The sequence below is a fragment of the Neofelis nebulosa genome, chromosome 8 (genome assembly GCF_028018385.1).
Source record: "Neofelis nebulosa isolate mNeoNeb1 chromosome 8, mNeoNeb1.pri, whole genome shotgun sequence".
In the NCBI taxonomy this organism is placed as follows: Eukaryota; Metazoa; Chordata; class Mammalia; order Carnivora; family Felidae; genus Neofelis; species Neofelis nebulosa.
Genome location: NC_080789.1, coordinates 17241961 through 17260092, shown reverse-complemented (window position 1 = coordinate 17260092; position 18132 = coordinate 17241961). Strand labels below are relative to the sequence as shown.

The 18132-nt window shown below is 41.7% G+C and overlaps 1 protein-coding gene across 1 annotated transcript in view; it reads right to left on the bottom strand.

Moving 5' to 3' along the window:
* ALDH1L2 (aldehyde dehydrogenase 1 family member L2) overlaps positions 1-9169 on the bottom strand; it is a 67347-nt gene extending 58178 nt beyond the window's left edge. The window contains exon 1 of the mRNA XM_058741547.1: positions 9010-9169. Coding sequence (XP_058597530.1) covers positions 9010-9057 — 48 coding nt within the window. The 5' untranslated portion in view covers positions 9058-9169. The remainder of the gene's footprint in view (positions 1-9009) is intronic.
* Between the last annotated feature and the right edge of the window lie 8963 nt (positions 9170-18132).

The window sequence follows — 18132 nt, the reverse complement described above, 5'->3', positions numbered from 1 at the left end:
GGCCATAGGATTTTGAGCTGGGTCTCATCAATTAAAATCTGAATAATAATAGTATCTAGTGGCACCTGGGTGGCCCAGTCAGTTAAGCATCGACCCTTGATCTCAGCTCAGGTCATGATCCAGATTTTGTCTTCAGATCTTGTCTCCCTCTCTCTGCCCCTCCCCCACTCATGCCCGCGCGCGCGCGCGCGCGCGCGCGCGCGCGCGCTCTCTCTCTGTCAAAAATAAGTAAACATTAAAAAAAATTTAAAAAACTCTTTAAAAATAAAAAAATAATAGTACCTATTTCATAAGGTTGTTAAAAGGATTTATCATCTAATGCATTAGTTTATCATCTAATTTATCACCTAATGCATTAGTGCAGTGTGTGGCAATAGTGGATGCTCAACAAATGTTAATTATTATTATTATTATTATGCCACAAGTAATACTTAGGTAAATAAAAAATGTTGATGATGGAACTTTCCTACTGGAAATGTACCATGAGCCCAACACCACGCTGAGCCCTGTTAATCAATTTAAAACATTTTATCAACTACTTACGCCTTTAGACCTCACAGTAACCCATGTTACAAATGAGAACACACAGGGCTTAGGGAAGTCAAGTAAACTGCCTGCAGACGGGGCTAACCACGGGCAGAAGCAAAACTCAGATCTATCACACTTCAGCAGATAAGCTTCTATTGTTTTCCTATACTGAAGGTCTGCCCCCCATTTTAAAATATTTTATATTATTTTATTTTTTATTTGAGAGAGAGCCTGAGAGCAGGGATGAAGGGCAGAGGGGGAGAGAGAGAGGGAGAGAGAGAGGGAGAGAGAGAGGGAGAGGGAGAGGGAGAGAGAGAGAGAGAGAGAGAGAGAGAGAGAGAGAGAGAATCCTAAGCAGTATTCACACTCAGCACAGAGCCCGACTGGGGTTTTGATCCCATGATCCTGGGATCACGGCCTGAGCTGAAATCAAGAGTCAGATGCTCAACCAACTGAGCCACCCAGGCACTCCTGTCCTCCCTCCCCAACCCCCCCTTTTTTAAAAGAAAAATATGGTAACAGTTTGACAGGTTAATTGTGGGAAATAGTTCCATAAGACTTTCTAAGGAAGTACCATGGTGGTCCTGACAGGGGAGAAAGCACCATTCATTTGTAGGCTGGATCTGGTGACCAGAGAACATTCTTTGAGGCACTGTAAGTGCCTGTTATATTGGTGAGAAAGACAGGGAGGCATAAAACCACCCACAGCATTTATAAATCTTGGCGGTAAGTGCCACTATCTTGGGTTTCTCTAATGATGGCATTCTGCCTAGAAGAGCCTTTGGCAAGGAACAGAACTTTTGCCTTCTTTTTTTTTTTAAGATTTTATTTTTAAGTAATCTCTACACCCAACATGGGGCTTGAACTCAAAACCCTGAGATCAAGAGTCACATGCTCTACTGACAGAGCCAGCCAGGCACCCCCAGAGCTTCTGCTATTTAAACTATTCAATGTTCCATTCCCAGGCTATCCACATCCTGGTGGACTCCTTCAGGAAGCAAATTAATGAGAATTCTGATTATGCTCCAAGGATTAAAACCAAAAACCAAAACACAATCCTCTATAGAAAGCCTAATGGCGCAGCACTACGAGTCAGTGCTGACTGATCCGAAACGCTTTTGCGAAGCAGACGATACCGTTACAGAACCATTTGAGTGGGGTGTAAAACAAGGCCAAAGCTCTCCACGTCAGGAATTGTGAGAACTGACAGATTTACCGAAGAATAAGACCAAGTCAATTTTTCAGAGACATCCAGATGCCTAGCACCTTGTGGAACATGTGGCACATGGTGCCCCAAATCATGCCTGACAGTGTGCAAGACGTGCTCAATGAACATGTTCTGAGCATTTACCATGCTCCGTGCCCAGGGCCTGGTAGGCACTGCAAATCAGTTGTCCCACAAGAGTATTTTATTCGGCCCACAGAGCATTTGTAAAAGAATTGTGATAAGATTTTTAGGAGCTTTCACATTAGCAGGCTGAATTTCTGACTTCTTTTTAGAACTCAGGTTTGTCAACCATGGTCTACACTTCGACGTAGCAACAGTCAGCTAGAGGTGAGCAGCGGCTGCTCCCGTTACTCTGGTTGGATATGGCCTTTCGCTGCTCCCTCAGGCTCAAATCCTTCATTTGCTCTCCTGTTTAGCCTCCATGGGCGTTTTTGGGGGGGGGGGGATCCCTACAGTAAAAGCACAAAGAAGACTGGTCTCTGCCCTCAGGAGTTTGCCAGTTAGCAGGGAAGCAGTAAAGACATATCGGCATCATAGAGCTGGACAGGAAAGCACAGTGTGGGTGTGGAAAGGGGAAGACTTTCCAAGAATTCCTTGACTGAATCTTAGAGCGCTCATCCTAAGAGTTGGCCAAGAGAAGGGCGGGGATTACCGGAGGTCCTTGGGAAGTTTCAGGCAGAGGGGGTGGCATTTACAAAGAAGTGAAGGAGTGGGCAAAGTGGGTCCAATACTGGAAGTTGGGGAGTGATGACAAGTGACTCTCTAGGGAGAGTCAGAAGACCTGTTAGGGAGAGCCTTGTCTACAGCAAATAATTTGGACGTTATTGTGAAGAGTGCGATCCACCGAGTGAATGATTTTAAGCCCAAGAGTGATGCTATATTATTTCTCTATTAACACACACTCAGGCGAGGCATGAATTAACTTCGGGTGGGCACCCCTCTTGCGTTTGAGAGTTGAGCAGATACACAGTGAAAATAAAAGCTGACTTAATAAGCCACCTTCAATACATTCACAGGAGGTAGCTTGGAATAGCATAAAAGCCCATGGTACTGATTGTAACAAACCCTCATACTAATCATCAGAAGCAACAAGTTCCACATTGCATAGATGTAAATCTGTGTAAGATTCAAACAAGATTCAAGACACCACCATAAATGACAAACTTGTGCAACTTGATTTTTTCCCCATTGTGTAATCATATAAAGTACATATTAATGAGGACTTTCTTGGATATCTGGCCATTTTTTTTTCTAATTTTTTTAAACATTTTATTCACTTTTGAGAGACAGAGACAGAGCATGAGGGGGGGAGGGGCAGAGAGAGAGGGAGACACAGAATCCGAAGCAGGCTCCAGGCTTCAAGCTGTCAGCACAGAGCCCGACGTGGGGCTCGAACTCACTAACTGTCAGATCATGACCTGAGCAGAAGTCAGATGCTTAACCAACTAAGCCACCTAGGCACCCCTTGGCCAACATTTTTTTATCATAAAAAGGATAAAAGAGTTTTATTTTTAAATGTTTATTTATTTATTTTGAGAGAGAAAGTTCCATAACTTTGTTAGTTGCACACAAAAAGAGCGTGTGTATAAGCAAGGGAGGGGCAGAAAGAGAATCCCAAGCAGGCTCCACGCTGTCAGCATAGAGCCTGGCTCGGGGCTCAAACTGACAAACCATGAGATCATGACTTGAGCTGAAATCAAGAGTTGGACGCTCAACTGAGTGAGGCACCCAGGTACCCTGGTAAGAGGTTTTTAAAACAGAGATGTCAACACAGGGTCTATTAGCATGTGAGGCCAGCTGGGAATGCCTTGCACCTAAAGATTGGGTGCAGCTGGTGACCAAAGAACATGTCAAAGATTGGGTAACAGTAGGGAAAGAGTCCAAAGGACTAGATCCAGGGATGGACTCCAGTCCCTGCTAGAAGGGGAGGACTTCAGTGCATTGCATTTATCTATAATCTCATTGCATAGAATTTTTAAAATTAATTTTTAATTACATATATAACATATACACACAATCTCCTTGTTAAAAATGTAACAATCACAGGGGCGCCTGGGTGGCTCAGACGGTTAAGCGTTCAACTTCGGCTCAGGTCAAGATCTCACAGTTCTTGAGTTCGAGCCCTGCATTGGGCTCCCTGCTGCCAGCACATATCCCACTTCAGATTTTCTGTCCCCCTCCCTCTCTCTCTCTGCTCCTCCCCTACTCGCATGTGCTTGCTCTCTCTCAAAAATAAATACACATTAAAAAATTTGGGGGGGCACCTGGGTGGCTCAGTCGGTTAAGCATCCAACTTCAGCTCAGGTCACTATCTCACGGTTCATGAGTTCAAGCCCACGTCGGGCCCTGTGCTGACAGCTCGGAGCCTGGAGAAGGCTTTGGATTCTGTGTCTCCCTCTCTGTGCCCCTCCCCTGCTTGTGCTTTGTCTCTCACTCTGTCTCTCAAAAATAAATGTAAAAAAATTTTTTTCTTTAAATGAAACAGTCACAGATAAGACTGGAGTCTCCCAATCCCAGTTCCCTCTCCCCCTCCACCCCAGAAAAAAACATTTCATGGTTGGCTGTGCATCCTACAGATCTTTTCTGGACATTTACATATATCGAAGTGTATACATAAAATATTATTTTGTGTTTTAAAAATAACACAAATTGAGTCATATTATGTGTAATGTCCCATCACTTTGTCAGTACATATAATTGATTCTTTAAAATTGGTGCACAACAGGGGCGCCTGGGTGGCGCAGTCGGTTAAGCGTCCGACTTCAGCCAGGTCACGATCTCGCGGTCCGTGAGTTCGAGCCCCGCGTCGGGCTCTGGGCCGATGGCTCGGAGCCTGGAGCCTGTTTCCGATTCTGTGTCTCCCTCTCTCTCTGCCCCTCCCCCGTTCATGCTCTGTCTCTCTCTGTCCCAAAAATAAATAAAAAACGTTGAAAAAAAAATTAAAAATAAAATAAAATAAAATAAAATTGGTGCACAACATTTCAGAGCATAGCTATGTCTCAGTTTATTTGTTCATTTCCCTATTGAGGAACAGCTTGGCTTTCAGTCTGTCATTATTACAAATACCATGGCAATGGGTATCCTGGTACATGCTTCCTGTGCCCATGCAGGAGTGCTTCTCTCAGATATCTACAAATGAAATTGTAGGATCATTTTTAAAACTTAAATGTTAATGGCTACCATCAAATTGGCTTCTAGAATATTTGAGGAACTATTTTCTCACCCCTGCCAACACACAATATTGTCAACTTCTATGATTTTTGCCAATGTGATAAGTGAAATCTTATATCTTGTTCTAATTTGCATCCCCTTGATTACTGGTTTGGTTGAGTGCCTTTTAATATTGCACTATCCATTTGTATTTCCTTTTTGGTATATTGTCTATTATTATTCTTTAACCACAAGTTTAATCATTTGTTCCACTAATCTATGGACTCTTTGAAAGCAGGGATAGTTTATTTCTTGTTTATTATTTTATCCTTTTTGGCTGTGAGACTCTAAAAAAGTTATTTAACTTCTCCGAGTTTTAGTTTCTTTATCTGTAAAATGGGTAATAATAGTACCTACCTCACTGAGATAGTAAGCAAATTAAGCGTGCATAAATGTAAAGCATTTATAACAGTGTCTGGTGCATACTAAGTGCTATGTCAATGCTACCTATTATTATTATTATTATTATATGATTATTATTATTTATTAAATAATTATATCCTCAGGATTTAGAACAAGTGCTCAGTACACAACCAAATATGGTTTGAAGTTGAATTTGAAGGTCCTCAAAACAAACTTGACATGAAAGCAGGGGGTCAGGTAATTCAGAAACAAGGACCAGGTTGCTAGAATTAGGGTATAAACCAGTACTTGGTTCCAAGAAGTAGGGAGGGGTCCAACCTCTTAAATTGGATCATAGAGTAATCTCAAGTTCCAGAACCAGGCTACGAACCCAGAACCACCAGCCAGACTTATCCCAGACACTGGCAGAGGAAGCTAAATTACAAAGTGCCAAATAATATGAAGGCTAAATAATCCCCCCCCATGGGGAGAAATTAAGGAGCAGTGAACCAGGCAAGATAATGGAAGTGCACGACACTAACTATAGACAAAGGGTTTATTGCTATGGATAGTGGCCGTAGTTAAAAAGATCCAGCCACATCATTAAGCCAAAATCATTAAATATTTGAGTCCACTTCTTTAAGACGGAGAATGGAAAAAATCGACTCTAGCAGGAAGTGTTATAAACTAGTTTTCCCATTGGATTTTGCTAGGTTCTAAGAAATTTGTCATTCTTTTTTTTTTTTCATTCTGCTTTAACACCAAACAACAAAAAAAAAAAACCGTGTGATTTTTTTCACTTTTAAAGATGAAGGTATACTTTACCTGCAGTAAAATACACCTTTTTCAGTGGATAGTTCTGGGAGTTTTGACAGACACACAGTCACCTAATCACTGCTATAATCAAGATAAAGAATAGTTCCGTCCGCCTGGGTGGCTCAGGACATGATCTCACAGTCTGTGGGTTCAAGCCCCGTATTGGGCTCTGTGCTGACAGCTCAGAGCCTGGAGCCTGCTTCGGATTCTGTGTCTCCCTCTCTCTCTGCTCATTCCCCGCTCATACTCTGTCTCTGTCTCTCTCTCTGTCAAAAATAAACATTAAAAAAAAAAAATTTAAAACCACAGTGTTGGCCAAAACATCTTCAGGCTCTGGACACCTCAGCTCTCTTTCCTTAAAAATTAACTAGTGTCGGGGCGCCTGGGTGGCTCTGTCGGTTGAGCGTCCGACTTCAGCTCAGGTCATGATCTCACGGTCCGTGAGTTTGAGCCCCATGTTGGGCTCTGTGCTGACAGCTCAGAGCCTGGAGCCTGCTTCGGCTTCTGTGTCACCCTCTCTCTCTCTGCACCTCCCCCGCTTGCACTCTGTCTCTCTCTCTCTCAAAAATAAACATTAAAAAAAAAATTAGTGTCTGGGGCGCCTGGGTGGCTCAGTCGGCTAAGCGTCCGACTTCAGCTCAGGTCACGATCTCACAGTTCGTGGGTTCAAGCCCCGTATTGGGCTCTGTGCTGACAGCTCAGAGCCTGGAGCCTGCTTCCGATTCTGTGTCTCCCTCTCTCTCTGCCCCTCCCCTGCTCATGCTCTGTCTCTCTCTGTTGCAAAAATAAATTAAAAAAAATAAAAATAAAAAAAAGAATAGTTCCATCACCCCCCACCCCCCACCAAAATATTCCTTCCTGTCCTTTAAGAGACAGTCTCTTATAGTCCATGCTTCCCCCATGTCCAGCCCCTAATAACCACTGATCTTTTTTCTATCACTGTATAGTTCTACTCTTTCCAGAATGTCACATAAGCAGAATCATATAATACATAGCCCTTTAAGTCCGTCTTCTGACACTCAGCACCCACATCTGAGTTTCATCCATGCTTTTGTACACACCAGGAGTTCCTTCCTCTTTCTTTTTCTGAGTAGGATTCCCATGTTGGGATGGATGTTTATCCTGTCACCAGATGAAGGACATTTAAGTTGTTTCCAGTTTTGGGTGATAATGAATAAAGCCTCTGTAAACATTCATAAATAGGTACTTGTGTGAACATGAGTTTTCACTTCTCTTGGGTAAATACCTAGGAGTGCAATTGCTGGGCCATATTATAGGTGTATGTTTAACTTTATAAAAAATCGCCAGTTTTCCAAAGTGGCTGCACCTTTTTACGCTCCCACTAGCCATGCTTGATTTTGAACAATTCTTACTAGAATACCGTCCAAAGGATGGATCCCCATTTTCTATGGAGTAAAATATCCCAAACACTTCACTTGTTCCATGTCTTCCTTTTGGCCATGGAAGAACCCGTCTTCTTCCCAAACGAATGTCGCTGCTCTTTCACATGTATGGTCAGACCCCAGACCCCTGACCGTGCCTGGTGCTTCCCCACATGCATGTTTCTGTTCATGTCATTTGCCACCTGGGATGTTCAACTTTTATTACTGAAATCTTATGTAAACCCCACTATTGCAATCTTTTCGTTCTTTGAGACTCCCTTCTGCACTCCAAAAAAGGCAATTCAATGAAAGGTGTTGACAGAGGAGGCCAATAAAATAGGCAGGCACAAGCCCTTGCTCTGGGTGCCATCCAATCCACATCCCCAGGTGCCACGTGGCGGGAGAAAGCTAAGGAGGAGTTCAGAGCAAGCAAAGGCTCTCCAAGGGCAGGTTTCTCTTTTCTTATTCTTTAAAAGGGCGAATACTCCCCAATAACTAGGACTGGATGGGGTAAAGTGACGAATCCTCATTATTTGGGGTCGTCTGGGAGACAAAAGATTTTTCCATGTATGCATCGTTCTGGTTCTTGGTGCTATTCAAGACTCTCTCCGCCTTCAAGTTTCTTACGTCTGGATTTGTATACATGCACATATGGCTTTGGCAAAGAAGAGGAATTGAAAAGCAAATTCTTTCACAGACCAGGAAGCATGCACTTCCTATAGAAGAGATGATGTACATGACATGCTTTTTTTTTTTTTTTTTTCCTTCCCTAAACAGTTTAGAGTCTGCCTAAATGCAGGGAGGCATCTCTCCCAGGGGTCACATGCAACGTGTCTGCTCTCTTTCCATTTCTGGAGGAGATGATGCAATTACAAGGCGCGGGGCTGGGCCACGGCTCGTTTCTTAACGCTACAGTTTAATAATGTTCCAGAGTGCTGCTTCTGCAGCGTCTGGTAATCATAGCAATCTTGCCGCCTGCAACTCGCGAAAAATGAACCTGCAGCCACCAGCTCCGAGGGCCCAAATCTGAATGGATCCTCAATGCCAGGGCTCCCAACTCCCAGGCCGCCCAGGACCACGCGGCTGACTTGAATACTACTGTCCTCCAGAAACGGTTTCAGTCCTGTACTTCAGCTCCATCTCATAACCAGGGATGTCATCATTGAAATGAAAAAAGGAAAGGAAGCTGACCCTGTCCCCCTTGCCAAGTGACTGTCCCCACCCTGTCAATCCCAGCCATACCGTAGATGTTCAAAAGCCGCATCCTCAGCCCCTTCCCCGGACAAGACAATGGCTCGCCTGGCAAGCCATACTCAAGACCCTCTCCGGATCCTTCTCGGCAGTCTCCTAGTTTTAAAAACGCTGTCTTGGCTTTTAGCAAAGCCTGAACATCGCTGCCCACCCCCAGCCCCGCCGCCCGACCCTCCCGCCCCGCCCGCCCGGGGGTCTGGAAAGCAGCCTCGGTGAGAGAGAGCCAGGACGCTCGCCCGGGACCAGACTCACCCGGCCGGTGGAGAAGCGCCGGAGCGCCTGGCTGCCCCGCCACAGCATGATGGAAGGGAGCGCACCGGCGGCGGCGCGACGGCTGGGGCTCAGCCTGGCCGCGCGGCCTGCAGCCTCCGAGAGCCGGGGGGCCTCAATAGCTGCTCCCCGGGTCCGCCAGTCCTGGGACCAGCCCACGGCCCGCCCCCTCGGGTGGCACGGCCTCGCCTCCTCAGCTGGCCGGGCTCGGGTGGCCAATCGCCTGCGACTGGGCGGGGCCTGCGCCGGCCGCTGGGAGGCGCGGGGCCGCAATCCCGGTGCCACGCTGGTACCCAGAGGGAGGGATGGCTTCCAGTTGTGGCCCAGGTACTTACCAGCTGGGAGATCGCCTTCCAGTTACTCAAACCCTGCCAGGTACACAGGGATTTGCCTTATTAATGGTCAACCGGACACCCCAAGTCAGGCCCACAACAGTCCTGAGAAGGCAAAGATAGGAAAAGATAAGGTGTGGGGACACCTAGCTGTATAGGATTCTGATACCTATCTTGTAAGCTGATGAGAGGATTTAATGAGAGACTGTATATAAAGCACTTGGCAAAGGGCCTGACACACAGCTGGTCCCCAACAGGTGATAGACAGACATAGATACACACCCTTTTCCCTCATCTCTCTAGAAGGAATGCTCATTTAGCTAAGCATTTGTCTCAAACGGAACACCTTAGCCTCGCATTCAAGGCCATCTGCAATTTGGCATTTTTATTTCTTGCTGCTCCTTTGCATATATAATTTAGCCTAACTCTGGTGCTTGCTGGTTCTTTTTTTCCTGGACAATGCTTCCCAGAAAAGCTTGTCACCTGTCGCTTGTCACCATCTCAGCACGACCAAATTCCTTCTTTTCTTAAAGGCACAGCTCAAATTCTGCCTCTGGGAGGCATTTTTCCTGATTCTTTCCTCCCTTAACCCTCTTATTCCCCTGAAGTAATCTTTAACTCCTCTGAACTGGGGAAGATTTTTGTCTGTGCATCTCTTCTGACATCTCAGTCTGTCACTGCTATTTGTGTGCCTGTCATCTTCTCTACTGGAAGCTCCTTGCAAGCTGAGTCCACGTCTGATTTATCAAGATTTACAATATCTAGCACTAAGCAGAGTTCAAAAAGTACTTGTTAAAAGAGAGGATGAATGAATGTGTTTAAGAAGGAGAGAGAGAGAGAAAAAAAAACATCTTTAAAGCTTGGAGAACGGCAGCAAACATCTAGAGTTTTGCTCTGGGAATTACCCATTTCCAATTCAACACACTTCCCTGACTGCACATTGTGACTTCTTGCTTCTTTTCTTTTTTAAATATATTTATTTTCAAATTGGTTTCCATACAACACCCAATGCTCATCCCAACAAGTGCCCTCCTCCCTGCCCATCACCCACTTTCCCCTCTCCCCTATCCCCCCAACTATCCTTAGTTTGTTCTCAGTCCTTAAGAGTCTCTTATGGTTTGCTTCCCCCCCTCTCCATAACTTCCCCCCCTTTCCCCTCCCCCATGGTCTTCTGTTAAGTTTCTCAAGATGCACATATGAGTGAAAACATATGGTATCTGTCTTTCTCTGCCTGGCTTATTTCACTCAGCATAATACCCTCCAGTTCCATCCACATTGCTTCAAATGGCAGGATTTCATTCTTTCTCGTTGCCAAGGAGTATTCCATTGTATATATAAACCATATCTTCTTTTTTTTTTAATTTTTATTTTTTATTTTTTAAAATTTACATCCAAATTAGCATATAGTGCAACAGTGATTTCAGGAGTAGATTCCTTAGTGCCCCTTACCCATTAAGCCCATACCCCCTTCCCCACCCACTCCAGTAACCCTCAGTTTGGTATCTATATTTATGAGTCTCCTCTGTTTTGTCCCCCTCCCTGTTTTCATATTATTTTTGTTTCCCTTCCTTTATGTTCATCTGTTTTGTCTCTTAAAGTCCTCATATAAGTGAAGTCATATGATTTTTGTCTTTCTCTGGCTGACTAATTTCACTTAGCATAATGCCCTCCAGTTTCATCCACGTAGTTGCAAATGGCAAGATTTCATTCTTTTCGATTGCCAAGTAATACTCCATTGTATATATATACCACATCTTCTTTATCCATTAATCCATTGGTGGACATTTGGGCTCTTTCCATACTTTGGCTATTGTTGATAGTGCTGCTATAAACATGGGGGTGCATGTGTCCCTTCAAAACAGCACACCTGTATCCCATGGATATATGCCTAATAGTGCAATTGCTGGGTTGTAGGGTAGTTCTATTTTTAACTTTTTGAGGAACCTCCATACTATTTTCTAGAGTGGCTGCACCAGCTTGCATTCCCACACAACTTCTTTATCCATTCATCAGTTGATGGACATTTAGGCTCTTTCCATAGTTTGGCTATTGTTGAAAGTGCTGCTATAAACATTGGGATAGAAGGATCCCTATGCATCAGCACTCCTATATCCTTTGGGTAGATTCCTAGGTCATAGGGTAGTTCTATTTTTAATTTTTTGAGGAACCTCCACACTGTTTTCCAGAGCGGCTGCACCAGTTTGCATTCCCACCAACAGTGCAAGAGGGTTCCCGTTTCTCCACATCCTTGCCAGCACCTATAGTCTCCTGAATTGTTCATTTTAGCCACTCTGAGTGACCTGAGGTGGTATCTCAGTGTGGTTTTGATTTGTATTTCCCTGATGAGGAGTGACGTTGGGCATCTTTTCATGTGTCTGTTGGCCATCTGGAGATGTCTTCTTTGGAAAAGCGTCTATTCGTGTCTTTTGCCCATTTCTTCACTGGATTATTTGTTTTTCAGGTGTGGAGTTAGGTGAGTTCTTTATAGATTTTAGATACTAGCCCTTTATCTGATATGTCATTTGCAAGTATCTTTTCCCATTCTGTTGGTTGCCTTTTAGTTTTGTTGATTGTTTCCTTTGCAGTGCAGAAGCTTTTTATCTTGATGAGGTCCCAGTGGTTCATTTTTGCTTTTAATTCCCTTGCCTTTGGAGATTTGTAGAGTAAGAAATTGCTGCGGCTGAGGTCAAAGAGGTTTTTTCCTGCTTTCTCCTCTAGGGTTTTGATGGTTTCCTGTCTCATATTCATGTCCTTCATCCATTTTGAGTTTATTTTTGTGTATGGTGTAAGAAAAGTCTAGTTTCATTCTTTTGCATGTTGCTGTCCAGTTCTCCCAGCATCTTTCATTAAAGAGACTGCAGAGATCAAGGAGCTACAGAATAGTCATGATGAATTAAAAAATGTTATAAGTGAGGTGTAAAATAAAATGGAGGCAGCCACAGTGTGGATTGAAGAGGCAGAGGGGAGAATAGGTGAATTAGAAGATAAAATTATGGAAAAAGAGGAAGCTGAGAAAAAGAGAGATAAAAAAATCCAGGATCAAGAAGGGAGAATTAGAGAACTAAGTGATGCAATCAAATGGCACAATATCTGTATCATAGGAATTCTGGAAGAAGAAGAGAGAGAAAGGGGCTGAAGGTATACTTGAACAAATCATAGCTGAGAACTTCCCCAATCTGGGGAAGGAAACAGACATTGAAATCCAAGAGGCACAGAGAACTCCCTTCAGACGTCACTTGAATCAATCTTCTGCACAACATATCATAGTGAAACTGGCAAAATATATGGATAAAGAGAGAAATCTGAAAGCAGCTAGTGATAAACGGGCCTTAGCATACAAAGGTAGAAGCATAAGGGTAGTAGCAGACCTATCTACTGAAACTTGGCAGGCCAGAAAGGAATGAGGAAATCTTCAATGTGACGAACAGGAAACATATGCAGTCAAGAGTCCTTTATGCAGCAAGCCTGTCATTCAGAATAGAAGGAGAGATAAAGGTTTTCCCAAACAAACAAAAACTGAAAGAATTCATCACCACTAAACGAACCCTACAAGAGATCCTAAGGGGGACTCTGTGAGTGAAATGTTGCAAGGACCACATCACTACAAGCATGAAACCTACAGATATCACAATGACTCTAAACCCATATCTTTCAATAATAACATTGAATGTAAGTGGACTAAATGCTCCAATCAGAAGACTTCTTGCTTCTTTAAACTTCCAAATACTGATAATTATTTTATTTGTTCTGATCTATGTGTACTGAGAAGGGTGGGCAAGGAGTGTGTCTTTTTCTGAGCAGGGGTTCCATAGTTGTATTCTCTAATTCCCAACTTTAGGAAGTGTAGAGTTTATGTCTACACACATATAATGAAATATTAATGATGTCTAATATTTTCTTCTGTAAGAATAAAAGATAAAGTTCCCTGGATAACTCATGGTTACATCGGAGGTAATTAGAGTTTGACAAACAGAAAAGCCCTACTAATCTAGACTTTTATTCACAGCAAAAATGAAGATGAAATAAACTCATTTTTATGTCTCTCAAACAAAAACTTGAGAGAATTTGAGGAAGGAAACCTTCCAAATTCGTTCTATGAGGCCAGCATTACCCCAATACCAAAACCAGACAAAGACACTACAAAAAAAGAAAACTACAGGCCAATATCTCTGATGACCATAGATGCTAAAATCCTCAACAAAAGGCTGGCAAAACAAATCCAACAACACATTTGAGAAATCATTCATTATGATCAAGTAGGATTTATTTGAGGGATGCAAGAGTGGTTCAATATTTGGAAGTCAATCAATGTGATGTATCACATTAACAAGAGGAAGGATAAAAACCATATAATCATCTCAATAGATGCAGGAAAAGCATCTGACAAAATACACCATCCATTCATGATAAACTTTCAATAAAGTGAGTTTAGAGGGAATATACCTCAATACAATAAAGGTCATTATGAAAAACCCACAGCTAACATTATAGTCAATGGTGAAAAACTCCAAGCTTTTCCTCTAAGATCAGGGATAAGACAAGGATGTCTGCTTTCACCACTTTCATCCACTTTCATTCAACATACTATTGGGAGTCCTAGGTGTAGTAATCAGACAAGAAAAAGAAATAAAAGTCATCCAAATTGGTAAGGAAGAAGTAAAACTGTCACCATTTGCAGATGACATGATACTATATATAGAAAACACTAATGACTCCATCAAAAAACTATTAGAACTGAGAAATGAATTCAGTAAAGTTTCAGCATGCAAAATTAATATACAGAAATCTGTTGCATTTCAATGCACTAATAACAAAGTTGCAGAAAGATAAATTATGAAAACAATCCCACTTATAATTGCACCAAAAAGAATAAAATAACTAGGGATAAATTTCACCAAGGAGGTGAAAGCTCTATACTCTAAAAACTGTAAGATATTGATGAAAGGAATTGAAAACAACACAAACAAATGGAAAGATATATAATATTAATGGATTGGAAGAATTAATATTGTTAAAATGTCCACACTACCTAAAGCAATCTACAGATTTAATGCAATCCCTATCAAAATACCAGTAGTACTTTTCACAGAATAAGAACAAATAATCCTAAAATTTGTATGGAATGACAGAAGACCCAAATAACCAAAGCAATCTTGAGAAAGAAGAACAAAATTGGAGGTGTCACAATCCCAGATTTCAAGATATACTACAAAGCTATAGTAATCAAAACAGTATGGTACTGGCACAAAAACAGACACACAGATTAACGAAATAGGATTAAAAGCCCAGAAATAAACCCACACCAGTATGGTCAATTAATCTACAATGAAAAAGCCATTGTAGAAAAAAGACTGCCTTTTTTTTTTTTTTTTAAATTTACTTCCAAGTTAGTTAGCACATAGTGCAACAATGATTTCAGGGTAGATTGCTTAATGCCCCTTACCCATTTAGCCCTTCCCCCCTCCAACAACTCCTCCAGTAACCCTCTGTTTGTTCTCCATATTTAAGAGTCTCTTACGTTTTGTCCCCTTCCCTGTTTTTATATTATTTTTGCTTCCCTTCCCTTGTGTTCATCTGTTCTGTGTCTTAAAGTCCTCATATGAGTGAAGTCCTATGATATTTGTCTTTCTCTGACTAATTTCGGTTAGCATAAGACCCTCTAGTTCCGTCACATAGTTGCAAATGGCAAGATTTCATTCTTTTTGATTGCTGAGTAGTACTCCAGTGTGTATGTATGTGTGTGTGTGTGTGTGTGTGTGTGTGTATATATATATGTATATGTATATCTCACATGTAACACACACACATACACACACACACGCATATATATGTATACACTACATCTTCTTTATCCATTCACCCATCAGTGGACGTTTGGGCTCTTTCCATACTTTGGCTCTTGTTGATAATGCTGCTATGAACATTGGGGTGCATGTGTCCCTTCGAAACAGCATACCTGTATCCCTTGGTTAAACATCTAATAGTGCAATTGCTGGGTCGTAGGGTAGTTCTATTTTTGATTTTTTGAGGAACCTCCATACTGTTTTCCAGAGTGTCTGCACCAGCTTGCATTGCCACCAACAATGCAAAAGAGATCCTCTTTCTCCACATCCTTGCCAACATCTCTTGTTGCCTGAGTTGTTAATGTTAGTCATTCTGACAGGTGTGAGGTTGTATCTCATTGTTGTTTTGATTTGTATTTCCCTGATGATGAGTGATGTTGAGCATTTTTTCATGTATCAGTTGGCCATCTGAATGAAAAACCTGCCTTTTTATTAACTGGTGCAAAAGAATGAAACTGGATGACTTTCGTATACCATATACAAAAATAAACTCAAAGTAGATTAAAGACCTTAATATGAGACTTTTAACCATAAAAATCCTAGAAGAGAGCACAGCAATAATGTCTCTGATATCAACTGCAGCAACATGTTTCTAGATATGTCTTCTGAGGCAAGGGAAACGAACAAAAATAAACTATTTGAAATACATCAAAATAAAGAGCTTCTGCACAGCAAAGGAAACAATCAACAAAACAAAGAGACAACCTACTGAATGGGAGAAGATATTTGCAAATGACATATCTGATAAAGGGTTAGTATCCAAAGTATATAAAGAGCTTATACAACTCAACACCAAAAGAAACCCCAAATAATCCAATTATAAAATGGGCAGAGTACATGAACAGACATTTCTCCAAAGATGACATATGGATGGCCAACAGACACATGAAAAGATGCTCAACACCATTCATCAGCAGGGGAGTGCAAATCAAAACCACAATGAGACATCACCTCACATGTGTCAGAATGGCTGGTATCGAAAAGACAAGAAATAGCAAGTGGAGGAAAGGAAACCCTTGTGCACTGTTGGTGGGAATATAAATTGGTGCGACTACTGTGGAAAACAATATGGAGATTCCTCAAGAAATTAAAGATACAAATATCATATGATCTAGTAATTATACCACTGGGTATTTGCCCAAAGAAAACAAAAACACCATTCAAAAAGATGTATGCACTCTTATGCAGCGTTATTTATAAGAGGTAAGACATGGGAACAATTCAAGTATCTATTAATAGATTAATGGATAAAGAAGTGGTATACACACACATACAGAGGAGTATTACTTGGCCATAAAAAAGAATAAGATCTTGCTACTTGTGACGACAACATGGATGGACCTGGAGGGTATTATGCTATGTGAACTAAGTCAGACAGAGAAAGACAAATACCAGATGATTTCGCTTATATATGGAATCTGAAAAACAAAACAAACAAACAAGCAAAACAGGCTACCGTACAGAACCTAAAGACGGTAGCAAACATTGTGGAAGAGACAGAAAAGAAATAGTGAGAATCTAAGACCTGACATCATTTGAATCCTGAAGCCTAATGCACATGATGGCTAATTCCACCAGTACATGTTTTAAAATAAACATACAGTAAAATTGATTTCACTTTTGCTGTACAGTTCTATGAGTTTTAACCTATGTGAAGATTCATGTAAGTAACATTGCAATCAGAATACAGAAGAGTTCCATTCCTCACCCTAAAACTGCCCTGTTTCTTTGTAGTCTTGGCTACCAACCACCCCTTAACACTGATAATCTCTGCTCCGTTCTCAATCACTGTAGTTTTATCTTTTCAAGGCTGTCAAATAAATGGAATCACATACTGTACAACTTTGTAGATTTTCTTCATTCAGCACAATGCCCTAGAGATTTGTGCTCATTGGGGATTTTCCAGATACGTTGAGATTTTTTTTTGTTATTGATTTCTAATATAATTCCATTGCAGTCAGAGAATATCACCATAAAATTTCAGTCCATTGAATTGCATTGAGACTTGTTTTATGGCCTAGCATATGGCCTACCTTGCTGAGTATTCCTTCAATGAGAAGAAGAAGATATTTGTAACGATTAGGGGAAAAAAGAGTAAAGCAGGGATCAGGAGTGGTAGTAAAGAGCATCGCACCACTTAGTTTGCATTTACAATGTGCCAAGAAGCATTTTGAGTCCTTTATGTATACTGTAAGTAGCAGGACCTGTTTGAAAAACTGCACATGGTTTGGCATCTCAGCAGAGCAGAGTGGGTGTAAATTAGGGAGCAGTTGAGGCAGAAAATTTAGAAAATAATCAAAGGGCAGATTTGAAGTCTTGTGTTCCATACTATGAAGTGATAATTCCGAACCGAGGGCCATGGGAATCTACTGAAGAATTTAAAGTGGCACATCACCTGATCAGGTAGGTTTTGAGAAACTTCACTTGGAGAACAGTATGGACGATGGAAAGAGAAGATCTGTCACAGGTCTACAATAATTGTCCAGGTGAATGATTCTTTTGGGAAGAAATATATGAATTAACACACTAGGAATCTTTTTGACAGGTACACATAGGTCTCTGTGACGCAGTATTATGTGAAATGTCTCTAGTGAATCATTACCATCGACTTTCTGTTGTTGGAAACATGCTTTAAATGTATGCTAGGAAACAAGCTCACCAAGACCATAGCTCTATAATATGTAAAAAGTGTTTTGGTATGGAATAAACTGGTACTTAAGTTGTGGGTATAAGTGTTCAAGGCAGGAACTCCTGCAAGCACCTTCTGTGGGCAGCTGTTCTAAAGTTCTTTGAAGCTCTTCAAATAGTACCATGCTGTCTCTATAAAAAAATGTTCCCTTCTGTTTCCAAGCTTGCCTTTCAGGCAGTACTGTTAAGAACAAAGAAAAGTAGAAACAAGGACATTTAATTCCTCAAGATGATTATTTGCC